Source organism: Pelodiscus sinensis, chromosome 1 (genome assembly GCF_052426305.1).
Source record: "Pelodiscus sinensis isolate ZL-2025 chromosome 1, ASM5242630v1, whole genome shotgun sequence".
Taxonomy (NCBI): domain Eukaryota; kingdom Metazoa; phylum Chordata; order Testudines; family Trionychidae; genus Pelodiscus; species Pelodiscus sinensis.
Window position 1 is genome coordinate 141,768,672 of NC_143052.1, and position 16,653 is coordinate 141,785,324.

Sequence of the window (16,653 nt, forward strand, 5' to 3'; positions counted from 1 at the left end):
ACTGCAAGTCTTTGATTTAACTGCTATGTAGAGAAATATTCACTGTATCACAAAAGATTTTTTGCATTTCATTTGGTCCCTGTCTCAAGCAGGCAAGTAGCAGCAGGTTGTGTGCATTATATAGAATAGCAGAACTAGCAATATCCAGTTGGATTTCTGTTGTCATAAAAAAGCCTTTCTGCACATAGACTCTGCGCTCCCTTCTCCCCTCCCAGGATACCTCTCTCTTCTTGGTTGAGACAACAAGTTCCAGGAAGGATTGGTCTTCACCCCAGGAGTCAATTTCTGTAAGGTCATAGAGAACAGAGGTCACAGGGCCAAAGGACCACAAAGTGTGCTTTCGCTTCTGCATGAGGTGCTGAAACATCTGAGGAACAAAAAAAGGGACAATGGGAAGTCAATCAATGCCCAAGGACTTGTGCAGCTCACACTACACATATGCCAAATGGGTTCAAACAAGTTCTGGGCTAAAATTTGGTACTGGGTCTTTTTGCATTTTTCTTAGCTTTCAAAGGTTTTTGCTTCTGTAACAGTGACAAAATGGTTGTTACTTCATTAATAAACTCTACATCCAACCATCTGTCCCACACCCAGTGCTGAAGCCTGTCCTCATTCAGAAGGTATCTTTTTAGCACCTTCAAGCAAAAATAAAAATTACAAAAAAAGGAAATTTGGGGGTAAAATGTGCTCATTTATAAGAAAATGTGTGTGTGTGTAGGGAGGGGGTTGTGTTAATTAACCCTTCTCCTTCCCCACAAGTTCTACCAGTTTCACCCTTCGTCACAAATATTTTGCACATATCTAAGATGACACAGGGTGCCATTCTGGACATGAATGGACACTCAGCCTAATCCCTTGCCTAATGCGGTGACCAATAGCAAATATTCCGGAGAGAGGAATTAAGCCCCAATATTTCCATCTGTGTACTTTCATGTGCCTAGAAATTCAGTATTCCAGTCGGAGGGACTTTCCTTCTAATCCCTTTCTGATCATCAGTTGATGCCCTCTAGTAGGATTAATGGACATATGGCTTAGTCTAGCTAGCTGCTGTAAATTTTTCTCTCCCCATCTATTGAGAAAGAAAGCCTTTTTCGACAGATCCTGAAAACCTCCTTTCAGAAGGCATAAGGGATCCGTCAAAAAAGGCTTTCTTTCTCGGCAAATCTCCCTCTAGACTGCCACTTTTTGTCGAAAAAGTGCTGACTTTGCAAAATGTGGTGGCCATTTTTATGCAAATTAGGCACGGGATATTTCAATCCCTGCCTCATCTGCAATGTCAACCTACCTAATCTGTATCCCTCTGCCGACAGAGGGGTGCAGTCTAGACATACCCTAAGTGTCTACTCTGGTGCTGAGTTTGTGTCTCAGATTTGAGAGCTAGATCTGAATTTCATCCAAACTGGCCTTACCTGTTGGAATTGTACTAAGTTATTGGACTGAATGCCATCTTGGGACAATGGAATTCCACAGTTTAATTACAAACTGGGCACAAGAAAAACTCCCTTTAATCTGTTTTAAAGGCAAGCTGAAAAGGGGAGGAGCGGAGAAGTGTTCTTATTCTAAATTGGTACATAAAAGGACTCCAGAACTTTGCTTGTTTGTTTAGGGGAAGTTTGGGTGATTTTCCCCCTATTTTGCTTTTATATTAAAAATTCAGTTCTTGTCTACACCGTTTTTCTTGGAAGACTGTGGCTGACTGGAGAGCTACTAAATATTTGGCATCAAGAGTAATGAAGACTAGCAATGGAGAGGAGGGTGAGAAGTTCTCTGGTCTTCTGTGATGATCCCCAGCAAAGGAGGGAAGACATTTTCTATATCTTTTCTATACAATTAATAGGCTATATGGATGCCAGTCACCTGAGACAGAGAACAGTTGAGCTACCCATTTCTGAAAGCTTTTTCCTGTGAAGAACTAACTGTGTTGTGCACAAACTTACCACAGTGTTGCCTTCTACTCCAGCCAGTTTGAATGGAGTGAGCCCCTCATTGTTTGGGATTGAGTCAAGGGTTCCCAGACCCTCATCACTCTTGTCATAGGAGAGAAGCAGGTTGTACATCTGGCAGGCAAAAGTCTTGTTGGGCTGGAGAACAAGGATGTGAAGAACAGTGTTTCCTATGGAGGAAGCAATGCCAGGGTCATGATACATGATCCAGACTAGAACAGCTGATATCCATTAGCTGATTAAAATAACTAAGGATCATTGTCATGGGCTCCTGCCCTGCACTGGCCTAAGAAGAGTTAAATGCAGTCCCGAGAGAGGACTGGTGCTCGAGAGAGGACTGGTGCTGCAGAACAAGCAGCTGTGGCAGAGAGCAGCCAATTAGGGCCCAGCAGGGGCTGTGTAAATAAGGGCTCCTGGAGTGGAGGAAAACACTCACTCACTCACGCTCCAGCTGTAGAGCACACGGGACTAGGCTGCCAGGGAAGCTAGAGGCTTCCTGACACAGAGCAGAGCTGGGGAAAAGCACGTAGAGCTGGGGAGCTCTGAACTCTGTCTTGACCCCACTCCCAGGCTGCAAGGCCAGAGGGTACCAGGGCTGCAGGGAGGCAGTCAGGGTAGCAGAAGGCATCAGGTCCACGCCTCTTGTATATGATGAGCGGCCATTCCCTGAGTATGGGGCTAGATGAAGACTGACAGTGGGATACTGAAGTGAGGTGGGCCAAGGGGTTGGGGCAGGTCTAGCCTTAGGCTGCTTCAGCCGATTCCCCAGCGTGGGGCCCCAGGGAAGTGACGCATGTGCCGTACACCCGGGGGCCACGCATGCGTTGTACTCCCAGGGCACTGCTCATGTGTGGGTGCACAGTGCATGTGCCATGCCGCCCGGGGCCCCGCGCACGTGCGGTCCCGCCCCCGGAATTGGGCCTCACGCTCTGTAGAGCCAGCCCTGGGCCTGGGGGTTCCCTGAGGGGGAGGATCCCATAGTGTGGGGGCATTGCAGCAGGGCAGTACCCAGAGAGGAGCGTGCTGCAGTTTGGGAGGGATGTGAGTCCTAATGTAAGGTAGCAGAACCATTAATGCATAAGTAGGTGAGACATGTGCTGGAAGGGAGCACTGCAGCGCTGAGCAGAGCTGATTCCCAAGTGACCAGCAGGAGGTGCCGTGGTGGTGAATTGCACCATATTACAAGCATATAAATGATTGATAACATTAACGTCTTCTGGTATTTCCTGCTGCCCTCCGTCCCAGGGACTGTAGTGTGTATATGGCAGAACCTGGCCACATACAAGTCACTTGGCCTGTGCAGAACTTACCCAGAGAGTCTTGTGCTCTGATGTCAGCTCCATTTTCAATGAGCAGCCGGACAATCTCCTCACTCCCCATGCAGGCAGCAAATGACAGAACATGCTCCCCTGAAGAGGAAGCAACAGAGGGGAAATAAGACTCAGATCACAGGGAAATAAGTACATAAGCCAGATGGGGACACATATGGGAATCTATCCAGGCTGATCAGTCTGGGTATGTCTACACTTGCACCCTATTTCGAAATAGGGATGCAAATGTAGGGATTTGAAATAGTAAATGAAGCCGGGATTTAACTATCCCATGCTTCATTAACATAATTGTGTCCGGGTGCTTAGACGCAGCCAGGGTGTTTTATTTTGAAATAGTGCCCGGATGCGATTATGCTAATGAAGCACAGGATATTTAAATCCCGGCTTCATTTACTATTTCAAATCCCTACATTTGCATTCCTATTTTGAAATAGGGTGCAAGTGTAGACATACCCCTTGAGATTGGGAAGGGAAGAAAATTACCCAGTTCAATAAATGCCACCCCTCAAAAAGTCATATAGCTGAAGTGAAACACATTCCCTTCCTGAAAGTAACAGGAGTATCACAGCAATGGGAGACTTAGGCTTTACGAAGGGACACTGTTTAGCTAGATGACAAGTGAGAGAGACCACATGAATTACTGTTATACTGCTAGGATGATTTGTGTATAAAATGAATGGGAGTGTCTGAGAACTGGCAGCCCTGGAGAGCAGAGCCCTATATTTATTTAGAGAGGGTATAGCATGGGCCACATCAGTACAAGCCTTCCCCACATTCCCTCCATCACTCGATCCTCTACTAAGCTAGGAGGAGAAGAAACTCAGTCTGTCCTGGGAACTGCAGACAGGGTCGTACCAAAGTAGATGAGGTTCTGGGCACTACGCCTGAAGAAGAGTCCAGTGGCCCGTGGGCTAGAGACATTGGCCCCCTTCTTGAGCAGAGCCTTCACCAGATTAATGTTCTGATTCACTGCAGCGATATGGAGAGCTGTCTGCCCTGCAACAAACATGTACCCATATAAAACACATCCTCTGGGAAATCCATCTCCAGACATTAAAGCAGAAACCTGTAATCTGTGTGTATGTTGTGAAGTTTAACTGACATGTGCCAGAAAGAGTTCTGTCACTTGCCAAAAAGATGCATAGGCTGGGTTTTGTCCTGGTGGAGACAGAAGAGACACTTGGGCAGCTTGAATGATGGCTTTCAGAGGGGCAGAGATGTGCCATGTGACAAGTGGACTGAGAATCCAAATGCTCACAGCAAGACTGTTATCTCTTGCAGGGGATGTATAGAAGGTTAAGCCATGACTTGATAGGGATACTGCCTCCAATTCTCAAGACAAAGATGAGGTAAAAATCTCTTTAAAGAAAACCTATTTTAGAGAGGGCTATTGTTGTTTTGAATCCTCACTTGGCATTCCTGTTTCTGCAATTGCACTTATTCTTGCAGACCTGTCTCCATTTTCCTTCCCTATTTTTGACTCTGGCTCTGTACCACCATTCAAATCTTTAACAATATTTCAGCTTTATATTCTTACCCTCACTGTCTGCCTATCTCTTGATGAGTTTAGAGCCCTTTCCTGGGTAGTTGTGCAAGGAGTAGGAGGGGTTAACTCTTGAGAACCAGACAATTGCACATCAAAAATCTAATTTAGTATACATAGCATGATAATCATTTTCCAAATTATATTTCACAGCCAGCTGACCCAACAGGAATCAGAGCCTGTCTTTTTTGTATCCATGTGAGTGCTCCTGCAGAGTTCAACCTCGGGTCACACCAAACCAACTGGAGACATTGGTGGTCTTGATTCACAATACTGTAGTTTAGCAATATTGCAGATCAAGAGCACTTTAACCCATTGTCCTAACTGGGTAATACTTATTTCCTGCCTCTTTAGAGGGATCCCAGTTCAGTCTCATGATCTGGTGACAGTACCTTCATATAGCTCCGATGTCATCCTCTCATTAACGAGATCTGGAGCTGCCTCCATCAGAACCTGGGCAACTTCTGTATTATCATACAAGGCAGCCACATGAAGAGCTGTTTCTCCCACTGCACCTGAAAAGAGTAGGAAAAGCACACAAGTCACTTTATCATTCAGATGTACAGGACAAAGCTGATCAGAGATTTCATATCAATGATGGGAGCTTTTTGAGTGGGAGTGAAGTCTAGTGAATTGGGTGACTCAGGAAACCTGAGTTCTATTTCTGACTGGCACTGCCCTGCTGCGTGACCTTGATTTTCCCTCTCTGTCCTTCTCTTTCCCATCCTATCCTTTGTCCTTCTTGTCTTATAAGGTCTTTGGGCAAGGACTGCTTTCTACAATGTCAGTGTAGCGATAAACACAATGGGCCCCGATTTCAGGTCTGGCCCGTAGGCACTCCTGTAATGCAATTAATATTCCAATGTGGAAGAAAGTTTCCTAAAGGTGATGGAGCAAACATGGCTGGAGTTATTTATTTCAAGAAACCGTCCAATGCCCGCTAGATAGGGCAAGGGAGAAGAGAAGCACAGACAAACTATTACCCAACAGGTTTTTGCCATCTCTGAGTTTCATAATTCATTATGAGCTGACTAGTTCTTTGATAAGAGTAATTGGGACTGAACTAGGAATTTCACTTTACTGCAGTACTGAGGCAACTTGGTTCCTCATTTCCTCCTGCTTCAAAAGTCTAGGCCTTGGCAACTCTCCTTCATCTGTTTGCAGTAAAAGATCTAATAATACACAATCAGGTAGTTCTGATTCCATCTACCTGAAGAGAGTGGTGCACACATATACTGTAGTACTGTAGAGTTGTGGTCTATCTGGGAAAAAGCTAAGAACAAATAACAACAGACTCACAATGGCAGTGCCTGTATGTCTGTCAGTGGTAAGGAGCAGGAAAATAAGGGGACAATTTACCTCTCTGATAGACATCACAGGTACCATCAGAGATCAATTTCTTGATGGCCCGGAGATCATTCTCCTTGGCAGCCTGGAGAAGTGGAGACTCCCAGATTCTGCAATCAAGAAAAACAAACAACTTTTAAAAAACGCGGTCACACCCACTTCTCTCTGACCTTGAATCTAATTCTTTAGGCTCAGCATGGCTCTCCAGAGCCAATAGCAATCCTCAAGTTTAGCACCTTCCTTGATAGGTAAGTCATGTGCTTGTTATGCATTGCTGCTGCTCTTTGAATTCTCTCCCGTGTACGAAAAGAAGAAAAACCACCCTGACAGAGAAACAGAGATCAATAAAACAACAACAAGAACAGGGAAATAATCAATGCTTATTGCAGTCATATGAGACCACATGGTGGCAGAAGAGGGAAAGAGATGAGAAAGGATCAGTTATGCTTTGGAATAAAAGACTCCCAAACTGTTTCAATTTCTAGACTGTTATCCACATTTAAAACAGATAGTTTCTTTGTTTGAAAGTGAAAGAGGCTAAGAGATTATATTCCCAGTCATTAGACAGTTTAGCTATCTGTAGTCCAGGTATCCTGGGAACAAAAAACCCAAGCAACTACATCCCCTTATTCCATACAAATAGTGTCTCTTCACCTGGAAATCTAAATTGCCACCATGCTGGGTAAGAAGGAAAAGTAGATAAAAGGGAATGTTTCCTCTTCGACTTCCCGAAGCTCTAGAGGTACAATTAATGGAATAAAAGCTAAACTGTAATCTCATGCAGTGTGGGAGCTAAAGACCTAAGTCTTAACATGAACAATCTATTATCTATTGCTGATAGGGTTGCCAGATGGTTTAACCAGAAATACCAAATACCCCCCCCTCGCACCACCTTCCCCCTCCCAAAAAAAAAAAACACCGGGAAAATGCTGTTGAGAAAAAAAAAGAGGGGGAGACCAAAGTTGTTGAGCAAAAAAGCATGGCCCCTTTAAAAAGAGGTTTTTTGCTGGCAGCCATTTTGTTTTTCTGTTCCAGCCACAAGACAAGCCCCTGCGAAGCCAGGTAAGCTTCCTGGGTGGCCTGGCAGGGGGCCCAGTGGAGGTTCCAGGAGGGGCGGGGGCTGGGCCCGGCTGCTGAGTGTGTCGTAGGGTTGCCAGGTGTCTGGTATTTTCACCTCCTGGCAGGGAAAAAAACCAGAAAATACTGAACATTTTAGGTGTCCGGTATTTTCTGAATTTTTTTTTACTGGACAGGAGGCGAAAATACCAGACCGTCCAGGTCAATACCAGACACCAGGCAACCCTAATTGCTGAAGGGAATTGTGGAGGTTACAGAGCATTGAAATTGTGCAGCCTGGATTTATGCCAAGTACAGGAAATGGAGCCAGTAAAGCACATGCCATCAAACAAGTTCAAAATAAAATGGAACAATCATAGGAGAAGAATGTCCTTGGTCGGTTTTACCCACACTCCAGGTTCTTGGTTATTTCATCAGATTCTTTTGGGTAACTAAGAACCTGCATCCACACATTGCCGTGCATTTCACCTGTAGCAGGATACCATGATGAAATAAATTTCCTGAGCTTTACAGAGCTTTGCCGAGAGAGTGCAGCCAACTTCCACAATGTTATCACCAGTCTTGCAATATTTGGTTCTTTTCTTACAGCACCAGCTCTGCAAGGCACATGATGACATGAAATGCTCAGCTTTTGTTTTTTAAAACAGCAAGTTTCTAGCCCTCATAGTTACAGGGAAGAGTTTAAAACATGATCCAAATGCCCCCTAAAAGTTCAAAACACAAATAAAAAGAACTCCAGTGTATTATATTTTTTTAAAAAATCGTATTTTTAAACTGGCCTCAGGATTTTCTAATGCCTGGCTCTTAATTTTTGAACTGTTGGGGGAGGCAGCAGGCCCAGTCTGTCAACTGCTACTGATATTTTCATATATAATAGCTCACCGTTGATACAAGACTATGAGGACAATCAGTCTGATCTAGGACAGCAGAGGATGGGATGCTGACCTAGATGGACCAATGGTCTTATGGCAACAGTTACATTCAGTAATTAGCAAACATGGGTGGCCAGTATACTAGGCCGGGGAAGGCTTTGCTTCCCCAAACCACTAGCCTGGTCCTCGTCCCTACTCTGCCCCTAGAATACCTGCTGTAAGCATTCTGGGGACGGAGTGGTGCTGCCCCCGGCACCCACTCTCCCTGTGCTCCTGGCTGGGGAGGCTGGAGTGGCCTGCCTTTCTCCCTCCCTGTGCTCTAGGGTCAGAGAAGCTGGGGCAGCACACCTGACCCGCACCCTCACCATGGTGGGGGGGGGTGCATGCACGGGGTGCTGCCCTGCCTCTCCGTGGTGGGGTGGGGAAGGCAGCTTGGCTCTCATGGGGGGCGGGGCCCCAGCAGAAGGGATGGGGCTGGGGGCTTGCCTTCCACACCCATACCTTCACCGACCGCCCATGATAGTAAACAGGGTAAGAAACATTCTGAGAAACAAGCAAAACGGGAAATAGGCCCAGCAGCAGCTAAAGGCTTCACGCCAGCCTCAAGCGTGGAGAGCTGCCAGGCCAGCATTCTTCTCAAGGTAGAACTGCTGTACTCATAGGAGCTGCGGCACATGCTCTCAGTGTGAGGAATGACTCATGGTGCAGCCCCTCCACTTTCTTGGAGGGCTGGGGAAATTCCACAAACCTCCTCTTGAAGATCTCATCCTGCCCTGTGTCCCTCAGGGTGAGGATAAGAGGCAGCTGGCTCTATCCAGCTTTAGGAATCTCAGTAGAAAGGGGTCAAGGACAGTCAATAGGAGTGTTACCTTTAACCCTACAATATGGGTTTCGGTTTCTGGAGTAGGGGAAGGAAGAGATTTACCTTGTGACAGAGCCAGGCTACAGCTCAGGCCCACTATAAGGAAGAAGTATCCAGTTTCCCAGGGGGCCTCCAGCCCTGAGACCAAAGGGTTAATGATTGCAGGATTTTGAATAATAAATGAAAGAAGCACACACCAAGAAATACAAATGTACAGGCAGTCCCCGGGTTATGTACAAGATAGAGACTGTAGGTTTGTTCTTAAGTTGAATCTGTATGTAAGTCGGAACTGGCATCAGCCGCTCCTGAAACTGATCAGTTTCAACAGCGGCTGAATCTGGACGCCAGTTCTGACTTACATACAGATTCAACTTAAGAACCCCAGGCATCCCCAAGTCAGCTGCTGCTGAAACTGATCAGCGGCTGATTCCAGGAAGCCCGGGGCAGGGGCTTCCTGTAGTCAGCCACTGGTCAGTTTCAGCAGCGGCTGACTTGGGGACACCTGGGGCAGAGCAGCTGGGGTGCTGCTGGGTTGGTCCAGTAGCGCCACCGCTCCTCGGCGCTACTGGACCAACCCAGCAGCACCCAAGCTGCTCTGCCCTAGGTGTCCTGATTCAGCCACTGATGAAACTGACCAGCAGTGGCTGAATCAGGACGCCTGGGGCAGAGCAGCTGGAGTGCTGCCGGGTTGGTCCAGTAGCGCCCAGAGCGGCGCTACGGGACCAACTGGCAGTGCCCCAGCTGCTGTACCACAGGCGTCCGGAGCAAAGCCGCGGAGCACGGGGGCAGCGGGACAGCCCAGACGCGTCTGGGCTGTCCGCTGCCCGCGTGCTCCGCGGCTTTGCTCTGCTTTCGTAGTTTGCAGTTCGAACTAGGCTGGCTAATGTAGGCATTCGGACTTGCAAATGAAGCCCGGGATTTAAATATCCTGGGCTTCATTTGCATGTTCACGGGTGGGCGCCATTTTTAAATCCCCTTAGTTCGAACTGAGTGCCTGCAGCTACACGCGGCAGTCAGAAGTTAATCCGAACTAAGTCCTTAGTTCAGATTAACTGTTACTCCTCCTGCAATGAAGTGTAACAGTTAATCCGAACTAAGGACTTCGTTCGGATTAACTTCTGACTGCTGCGTGTAGCCGCGGGCAGTCAGTTCGAACTAAGGGGATTTAAAAATGGTGCCCACCTGGGAACATGCAAATGAAGCCCGGGATATTTAAATCCCAGGCTTCATTTGCAAGTTCGAATACCTACATTAGCCACCCTAGTTCGAACTAGGGGGCTAGTGTAGACATACCCCAATAGATTATGTACCGCTAAGTCTTCTGGTATCATTTCCACTCCCTGATGAGATGACCAAACTTTTTAAAATACAGAAATAGCTGAAAAGGAACTATGCACTTACAGGACAAGTTTCTGGATTCAAAAATTCTTGAAGCATTTGGGACCCAATAACATTTTCACCAATACAGCCCATGGTCAGTCATCAGACTACTTATGAATAATAATACAGTTTATCGAATTGTAGACACAAGTAACCTTGTTTGTTCACAAAAATCACCTTGCAACCAGTATTGATTTTTAGAATGGGTAGTCCCAGAAATAAGAAGAAGCACACAGCTCTCAATAGCAACCATTAAATAAAGAACTGACATTAAAATCCACATCATACTATTTCCAGGGAATTTGCAAGGAAACTTAATGTTTTAAGATGGACATAGCGTAAAGTGTAAAAGTCAGATTTCATCTCTTGATGAAAGTTTTTTTATTTCAGTTCCTCTGGTGCTAGTATCTCCTTAATCCCTGAAAGTAAAAGCTTTTTTGAAATCCACATTCTCATTTTCCGGTCTTGTCACACCTAGAATGTGACAATGAATTCTTAGCATCTCTGTGCCAGAAGGATGCTGGAAATTGGAGGGAAATCAGACGCGAAAGAAAAATCAGGAAACTGAAGAATAAGTGGAAAATATGAATAAATTGATTAAAGCATAACTAAGGGTATGTCTACACTTGCCCCCTAGTTTGAACTAGGGAGGCAAATGAAGCATACTGAAGTTGCTCATGAAGAGCAGGATTGAAATATCTCGCGCTTGATTAGCATATTCATGGCTGGTTGCCATTTTAAAATGCCGGTCGCCCGAATCAACTCACCGCGTGTAGACGTTGGAGTCCAATCCCTCCCTCAAATTAATTGTTACTCCTCATTGCATTACTCCTCAACAACTTTGGTCTCCCCTCCCCTTTTTTCCCCCTTCAACAGAATTTTTTCCTGGTGTGTTTTTTTTGGGGGGGGGGATGTTCGGTATTTTTGTTTCAATCATCTGGCAACCCTAAACACCAGAGCCTACAGGAGCCCAGCCTAATAGATTTTGTGTGCTCCAGCCATGTGGGGCAGTGGGCACCAAAGCCAGGGGGGGCAGATCCAGGCAAGTCAGGAGCCGCATCTGGCCCCTGGGCCTGAGATTCCCCACCCCTGTTTTACAGGCTTCTCTGCTGCCGAAATGGCAAAATGGCCGGAAGGAGAAAGGAGGATTGTCCTGTGAGAGCACAGATGCAATTGAGTTTTTGAAGCCCCATACTTACCAGAATTTATATATCCCTTGCAAACAACTAATGAAGCCTCTGAGGATGCATCTACACAGCAGCGTTATTTCAGAATAATGGCTGTTATTCCAAAATGACAATGCGAGCTTTTACAGAGCAATCCCGTTATTTCAAAATATATTCAAATAATGGACAGCTTATTCTGATTTCTGTAAACCCCATTGCACGTGGAATAACTCCTCTTCTGAAATAGCTATTTCAAAATAGCAATAGTGTGGGCGCTCCACTGCTGCTGTTTCGAAATAGTCCTTCACTAAGGCCATTCTAACGTATTCCTCCCCAGTGCCTCCTGAGACTCTAAGTCAAGGGTCTAAGTCATCTACCTTAGGGGAGCCTGCCTTGGACTAATTTTGAGGCTTCCCTGCAGTGCAGATGTGCTATTTCAAAATAAGCTATTTCCGAGTATTTCTTCTGGAGCAGCTTATTCCAAAATAAGCATGCAGTATAGATGTACCCTGAGAGACAGTCAGGTGTTAATAATTATCCTCATTTTATAAAGATTATGCCATTTTAAAAAAAAGCTCTAATTTTAGGGAACTTGAATTGGGCACCCAGATCAGTGCCTACTTGTGAAAATGTGGAATGAAAATCAGTGGCACAGTCAGGATCAGAATCCAGGAGCCTTGACTCCCTCCCCTGCTGTAACCACTGAACTACACTGTCTCAGCCTCACCCTCACCTGCCTCCTAAATCCATGATCTACATACTTGCTCCACATGCATCCTCATTTAATTTTCTGGAACCTAACAGGGGAAATGGCCGTCATCCAAACCATATACTGTAATTATAACTATGAACCAGACTTTTATATGCTATAGCAGTGTTCCAAGTGTGTAACTATCAGCAAGGGGGTGAACAAGTTCAGATAATGTGAAAAGTAAACAAAAATGTAACCAAAATTTTGGCTACTTGAAAACACTAATTCTTTTTGGAATAAATCTTAAATGTTAACTACATTTACTCTCTGTTCCACTGAGCTCCACTGTACATGACTGAAGACTGTTCCTGAGTATTTCTGGTCTGACCAGTGGCAAGAAGAGGGAATTTCAACAAAGGGAAACCAGTTCCAGCCCAGGATTTCCAACCTGCTTGTCCAGTCTCCAGAGGTTTGGAAAAATTAAGGAAAATCCTGGAAGCTGCAAAGACATGTTCTTCATTGGTGAACACCCCTTTATAAGACTGGCTTGGGACTGGACCAGGAGCTGTAAAGAAGCACAACCCCACCAGACCACAATTTAGTGTTAGCAATGAGGAAGATCTTGAAACTAAAACTGGCATCCTTGTAGCGAGAGAAGGAAAGTAGCTGTTTGCAAGGTACTCCTTGGCTGTGTCTAGACTGGCCAGTTTTTCCAGAAAATCAGCCGCTTTTCCGGAAAAACTTGCCAGCTGTCTACCCTGGCCGCTTGAATTTCCACAAAAGCACTGACGATCTCATGTAAGACTGTCAGTATTCTTGCGGAAATACTATGCTGCTCCCGTTCGGGCAAAAGTCCTTTTGCGCAAAAGGACCAGTGTAGACAGCTCAGATTTGTTTTCTGCAAAAAAGCCCCGATCGCGAAAATGACGATTGGTGCTTTTTTGCAGAAAAGCGCATCTAGATTGGCACGAACGCTTTTCCGCAGAAAGTGCTTTTGCGGAAAAGCATCCATGCCAATCTAGACGCTCTTTTCCGAAAATGCTTTTAACGGAAAACTTTTCCATTAAAAGCATTTGCGGAAAATCATGCCAGTCTAGATGTAGCCCTTGAGTTTGTATGCCCTGCATCAGGGCTATGCAATATTTATCACATACAGTTATTAGTAAGTGGTTCAGACACTTTGTTTTCCATCAGCTGGATGGGGATAAAGTAAGGAGCAGGAAAAACTCAGCAGGAAGTAGCAAGGTGGGAAAATATGGGTCAGCTACTACCTGGGAGCATCACTGTATCCTCCTAATAGAAATAGCTCCAAACTCAGGATTTCACAAATACCTTCTGAACAGCCTCCTAGCCAGTTCTTTGAAGATTCTACAACCTGAACTCCAACTGACAGGATAAGAAGGGACAGGGTATGTTTGCAAAGGCTGTGTGTTGATTGAAATGAAAAACCAGGGGTTTTACACTCCATAGGGGAATCAGACAAAGGATGAGGCCTGAAAAAGGAGCAGCAAGTGCAGAGAGATCCCTGATTCTGGATCCACCCCAGACCTCTGCCTCACTTCTGACAGCTACTGATAAAGCATCATCAGAATCTTAAAACCTACCAACCTTTACTCCATGCTTCTGGGGCAGCATGTAATACCACAGGACAGCTGTGACCTAAACAGGGCTAACACACAGATACAGAAATATCCTCTGGCCCAAGCTTCATGCATTTGCACATATGGTCCTCAGCACAAGCAGCTCAGCACCATGGACTCACCACCAGACATCTTCCCCTCTTCTCCCTGCTACCACCAATTTCCCTCCACCACTCCCCCAGCAGCAGTGAGTTAGAGAATGATGAAAAAGGAAGAAAAAAGAAAGAAAAGGGGTAAAACTATTTGTTCATTTAGAAAGCCGAGATAGGATGAAAAGAATGGGGTAATTGTTTGGGGGCATGGACATATGGAACAAAGTAATGGGGGATCCCAAACTTCAATGCTTTGAAATAGAGGCTCTAATAATAAGATATTGGGAATTTACACCTGAGTGAAAGAGAATGACCCAACCTTATGTCAGATGCAAACAAAGATTCAAGTCTTGGGGCTTGTGCTTTTGAACAGGAGGCTAAGAAACCATATATTATCCTTGTTGTCACTTGTAATCACCAAAAAGCCATGTTCCAGCACTCTGACAAATATGAAGCCTTCGATGGCCTCAGGTTTGTTACCATAAGCATGTCAGGTATTTCTAAGGAGCCTATCAGCATGAATATGTGACAACAAAGTGTAGCAATAAAACTCAGAATAAATAAAATGCATTGTGTTGCCAAGTTACTAATTACACATACTTACAGACAAGAAGTTGCAAACCAAGGCGCTCCTCCCCCCCCCCCCCCCACACACCCCTCCTCCTCCTCCTCTTTGAAGGCTAAACTACCCATTCTGCTTGAAAACAAAAACTGTGCCCCGGGGACAATCTTACCAGTCAGGACCCACAATCCTGGACTCTTCCACTATGGGATTTCAAACACACACCCAGGACCCAGAGACTAAGGCTGGGCCATCATGGATCATTTATATGTTTGCCAAGACAACAGCAAGCTTAAATAGTTCTCCAAAACTTACCTGCTATCCTGCAATTCAGATGCTAACCCCCTCAATAAGAACCAGCTAGACCTGAATTGCAGGACCCACACGGCTTTCTTGTAGGTCTTCTTCATTAACCTTCCCGCCGAGTCCTAGAACAGCCACACTCCTTGACAGCTACTTGTGGTGGACAAGAGCATCTACTCCTTCCCCACAGAAAACATGACGGCTAATATTTTAACAATTTGGCTGAACTGTGCTAAGCTCCTCAGTCCATATTTAGATTTTAAAAATGTTCCCAGATGTGGCACCCCTAAAACTCCCCACATTGTGTCTAGACAGCAGCGTTATTTTGGGATACATCCGGTATCCCAAAATAGCTATTCCACATCTTGACAGGATGCCTGTTATTTCGAAATAGCTTTCAAATAATGGGCGCACTATTCCGACGTCCCTGTAAACCTCGTTCCACAAGGATTAAGGGATGTTTCAGAATAACTCTCTATATCGAAATTACCTCAAAATAAGCCACACAATTTGCCTACCTCAAATTGCATAGCTTATTTCGAGCTAAAGGTGCAGTGTAGCTGCACCCCCACTGACCAGTGAATGTTGCTTCCCAGCATCTTGGAACATCAAAGTCACTTAGGGTGTGTCTATACTGCACCCATAATTCAAAATAAGCTATTCACCAAAGAAAGAAAGAAAGAATACAGAGAGATGGGAATGTGAGTGAAACAAGATATCAGCCAGATACCAGGACTCAGGGAATGGAGCTCTAATGCCCTAAAGATAAGCATGTAAGGGTATGTCTACACTACAGAGGTTGGTTTTTTTTCCCAGAAAAATGGCGTTTTTTCTGAAAAAACTTCACTTACGTCCACACTGCAATCTTGTTCTTTCAAAATAAAAATCGAAAGAACAGAGGGGTTTTTCCGACAGCGGTAAACCTTTTTCTACAAGGAAGAAGGCTTTTTCCAAAAGAGCTCTTTTGGAAAAAGGCATGTGTGGATGGGGAAGAGGGAAGAGGAAAAAGCACAGGTGCCCTGGTGGCCACTCTGTCCATAACAATCACAGCTTAAATGCAAGATCACTTTTTCAATGTGCTTTTGCTGTGTAGATACTCTCTTTCGGAAGAAGTTTTTTCAGAAGATCTCTTCCAGAAAAGCTCCTTCCAGAAGAAGCCTTCAGTCTAGACATAGCCAAACTGTATCTCAATGGCACATTTAGCTTTCAAGTCTCTGATCACTTCACTGTGGCCAATGGAAAAACAATCTCTAAAATGTTACCAACTTCCTTTGTAAATTGCACTGAGCTCTACAGATGAAAAATATTATTACTGTCATTACCACCAGACTAGGGCATATTGGATCCATTGATTAGAGGCAAAAGACTCTATGTAGTTCTTCACAAATCTTAAACCATCCAATCTCATGACATCAGGATGAGTTTATTTTATACAGCTATGACACTGAGTACTTAATAATTAAAGTAGTTCAACTGGAAAAAAACTGTATGGATGAGAGTAAATAGTCAAATAACCCCTTCCCGCCACGCATACACTAAAGCAAATATGTGGCATTACCAAGATACATGATGGTGGGAGGGATATAAACTGTTTATTGGCAATACTTCAGAATGACCCGCATAGCTCTCTTTAAGTTAGGTAGGTTGTCCCAAAACTGAAAGCAACAGAATCTTTATAACTCCCCCATGCTATTTACATGTAATTATAATAATACCTTTAATTCCTCAAGATGATCTCAAAGTATTTTACACAGATTAATTAATTAGCCCTTACACTGTCCCATGAAGTACAATAGGCATTACTGTTCATATGGTACAGAAGAGGCATGCAGAGGTGAAATGAT

At 44.9% G+C, this 16,653-nt stretch overlaps 1 protein-coding gene across 1 annotated transcript in view; it reads right to left on the reverse strand.

The window, feature by feature from the left end:
- The window catches only part of LOC102447214 (transient receptor potential cation channel subfamily V member 6), a 51,416-nt gene that overhangs the window by 25,310 nt on the left and 9,453 nt on the right, over positions 1 to 16,653 (reverse strand). Inside the window, exons 2-7 of the mRNA XM_006111851.4 lie at positions 6,177 to 6,274; positions 5,210 to 5,332; positions 4,130 to 4,270; positions 3,254 to 3,352; positions 1,938 to 2,113; positions 221 to 367 (exon numbers count right to left, since the gene is read on the reverse strand). Of these exons, the coding sequence (XP_006111913.1) occupies positions 221 to 367; positions 1,938 to 2,113; positions 3,254 to 3,352; positions 4,130 to 4,270; positions 5,210 to 5,332; positions 6,177 to 6,274 (784 nt within the window). The remainder of the gene's footprint in view (positions 1 to 220; positions 368 to 1,937; positions 2,114 to 3,253; positions 3,353 to 4,129; positions 4,271 to 5,209; positions 5,333 to 6,176; positions 6,275 to 16,653) is intronic.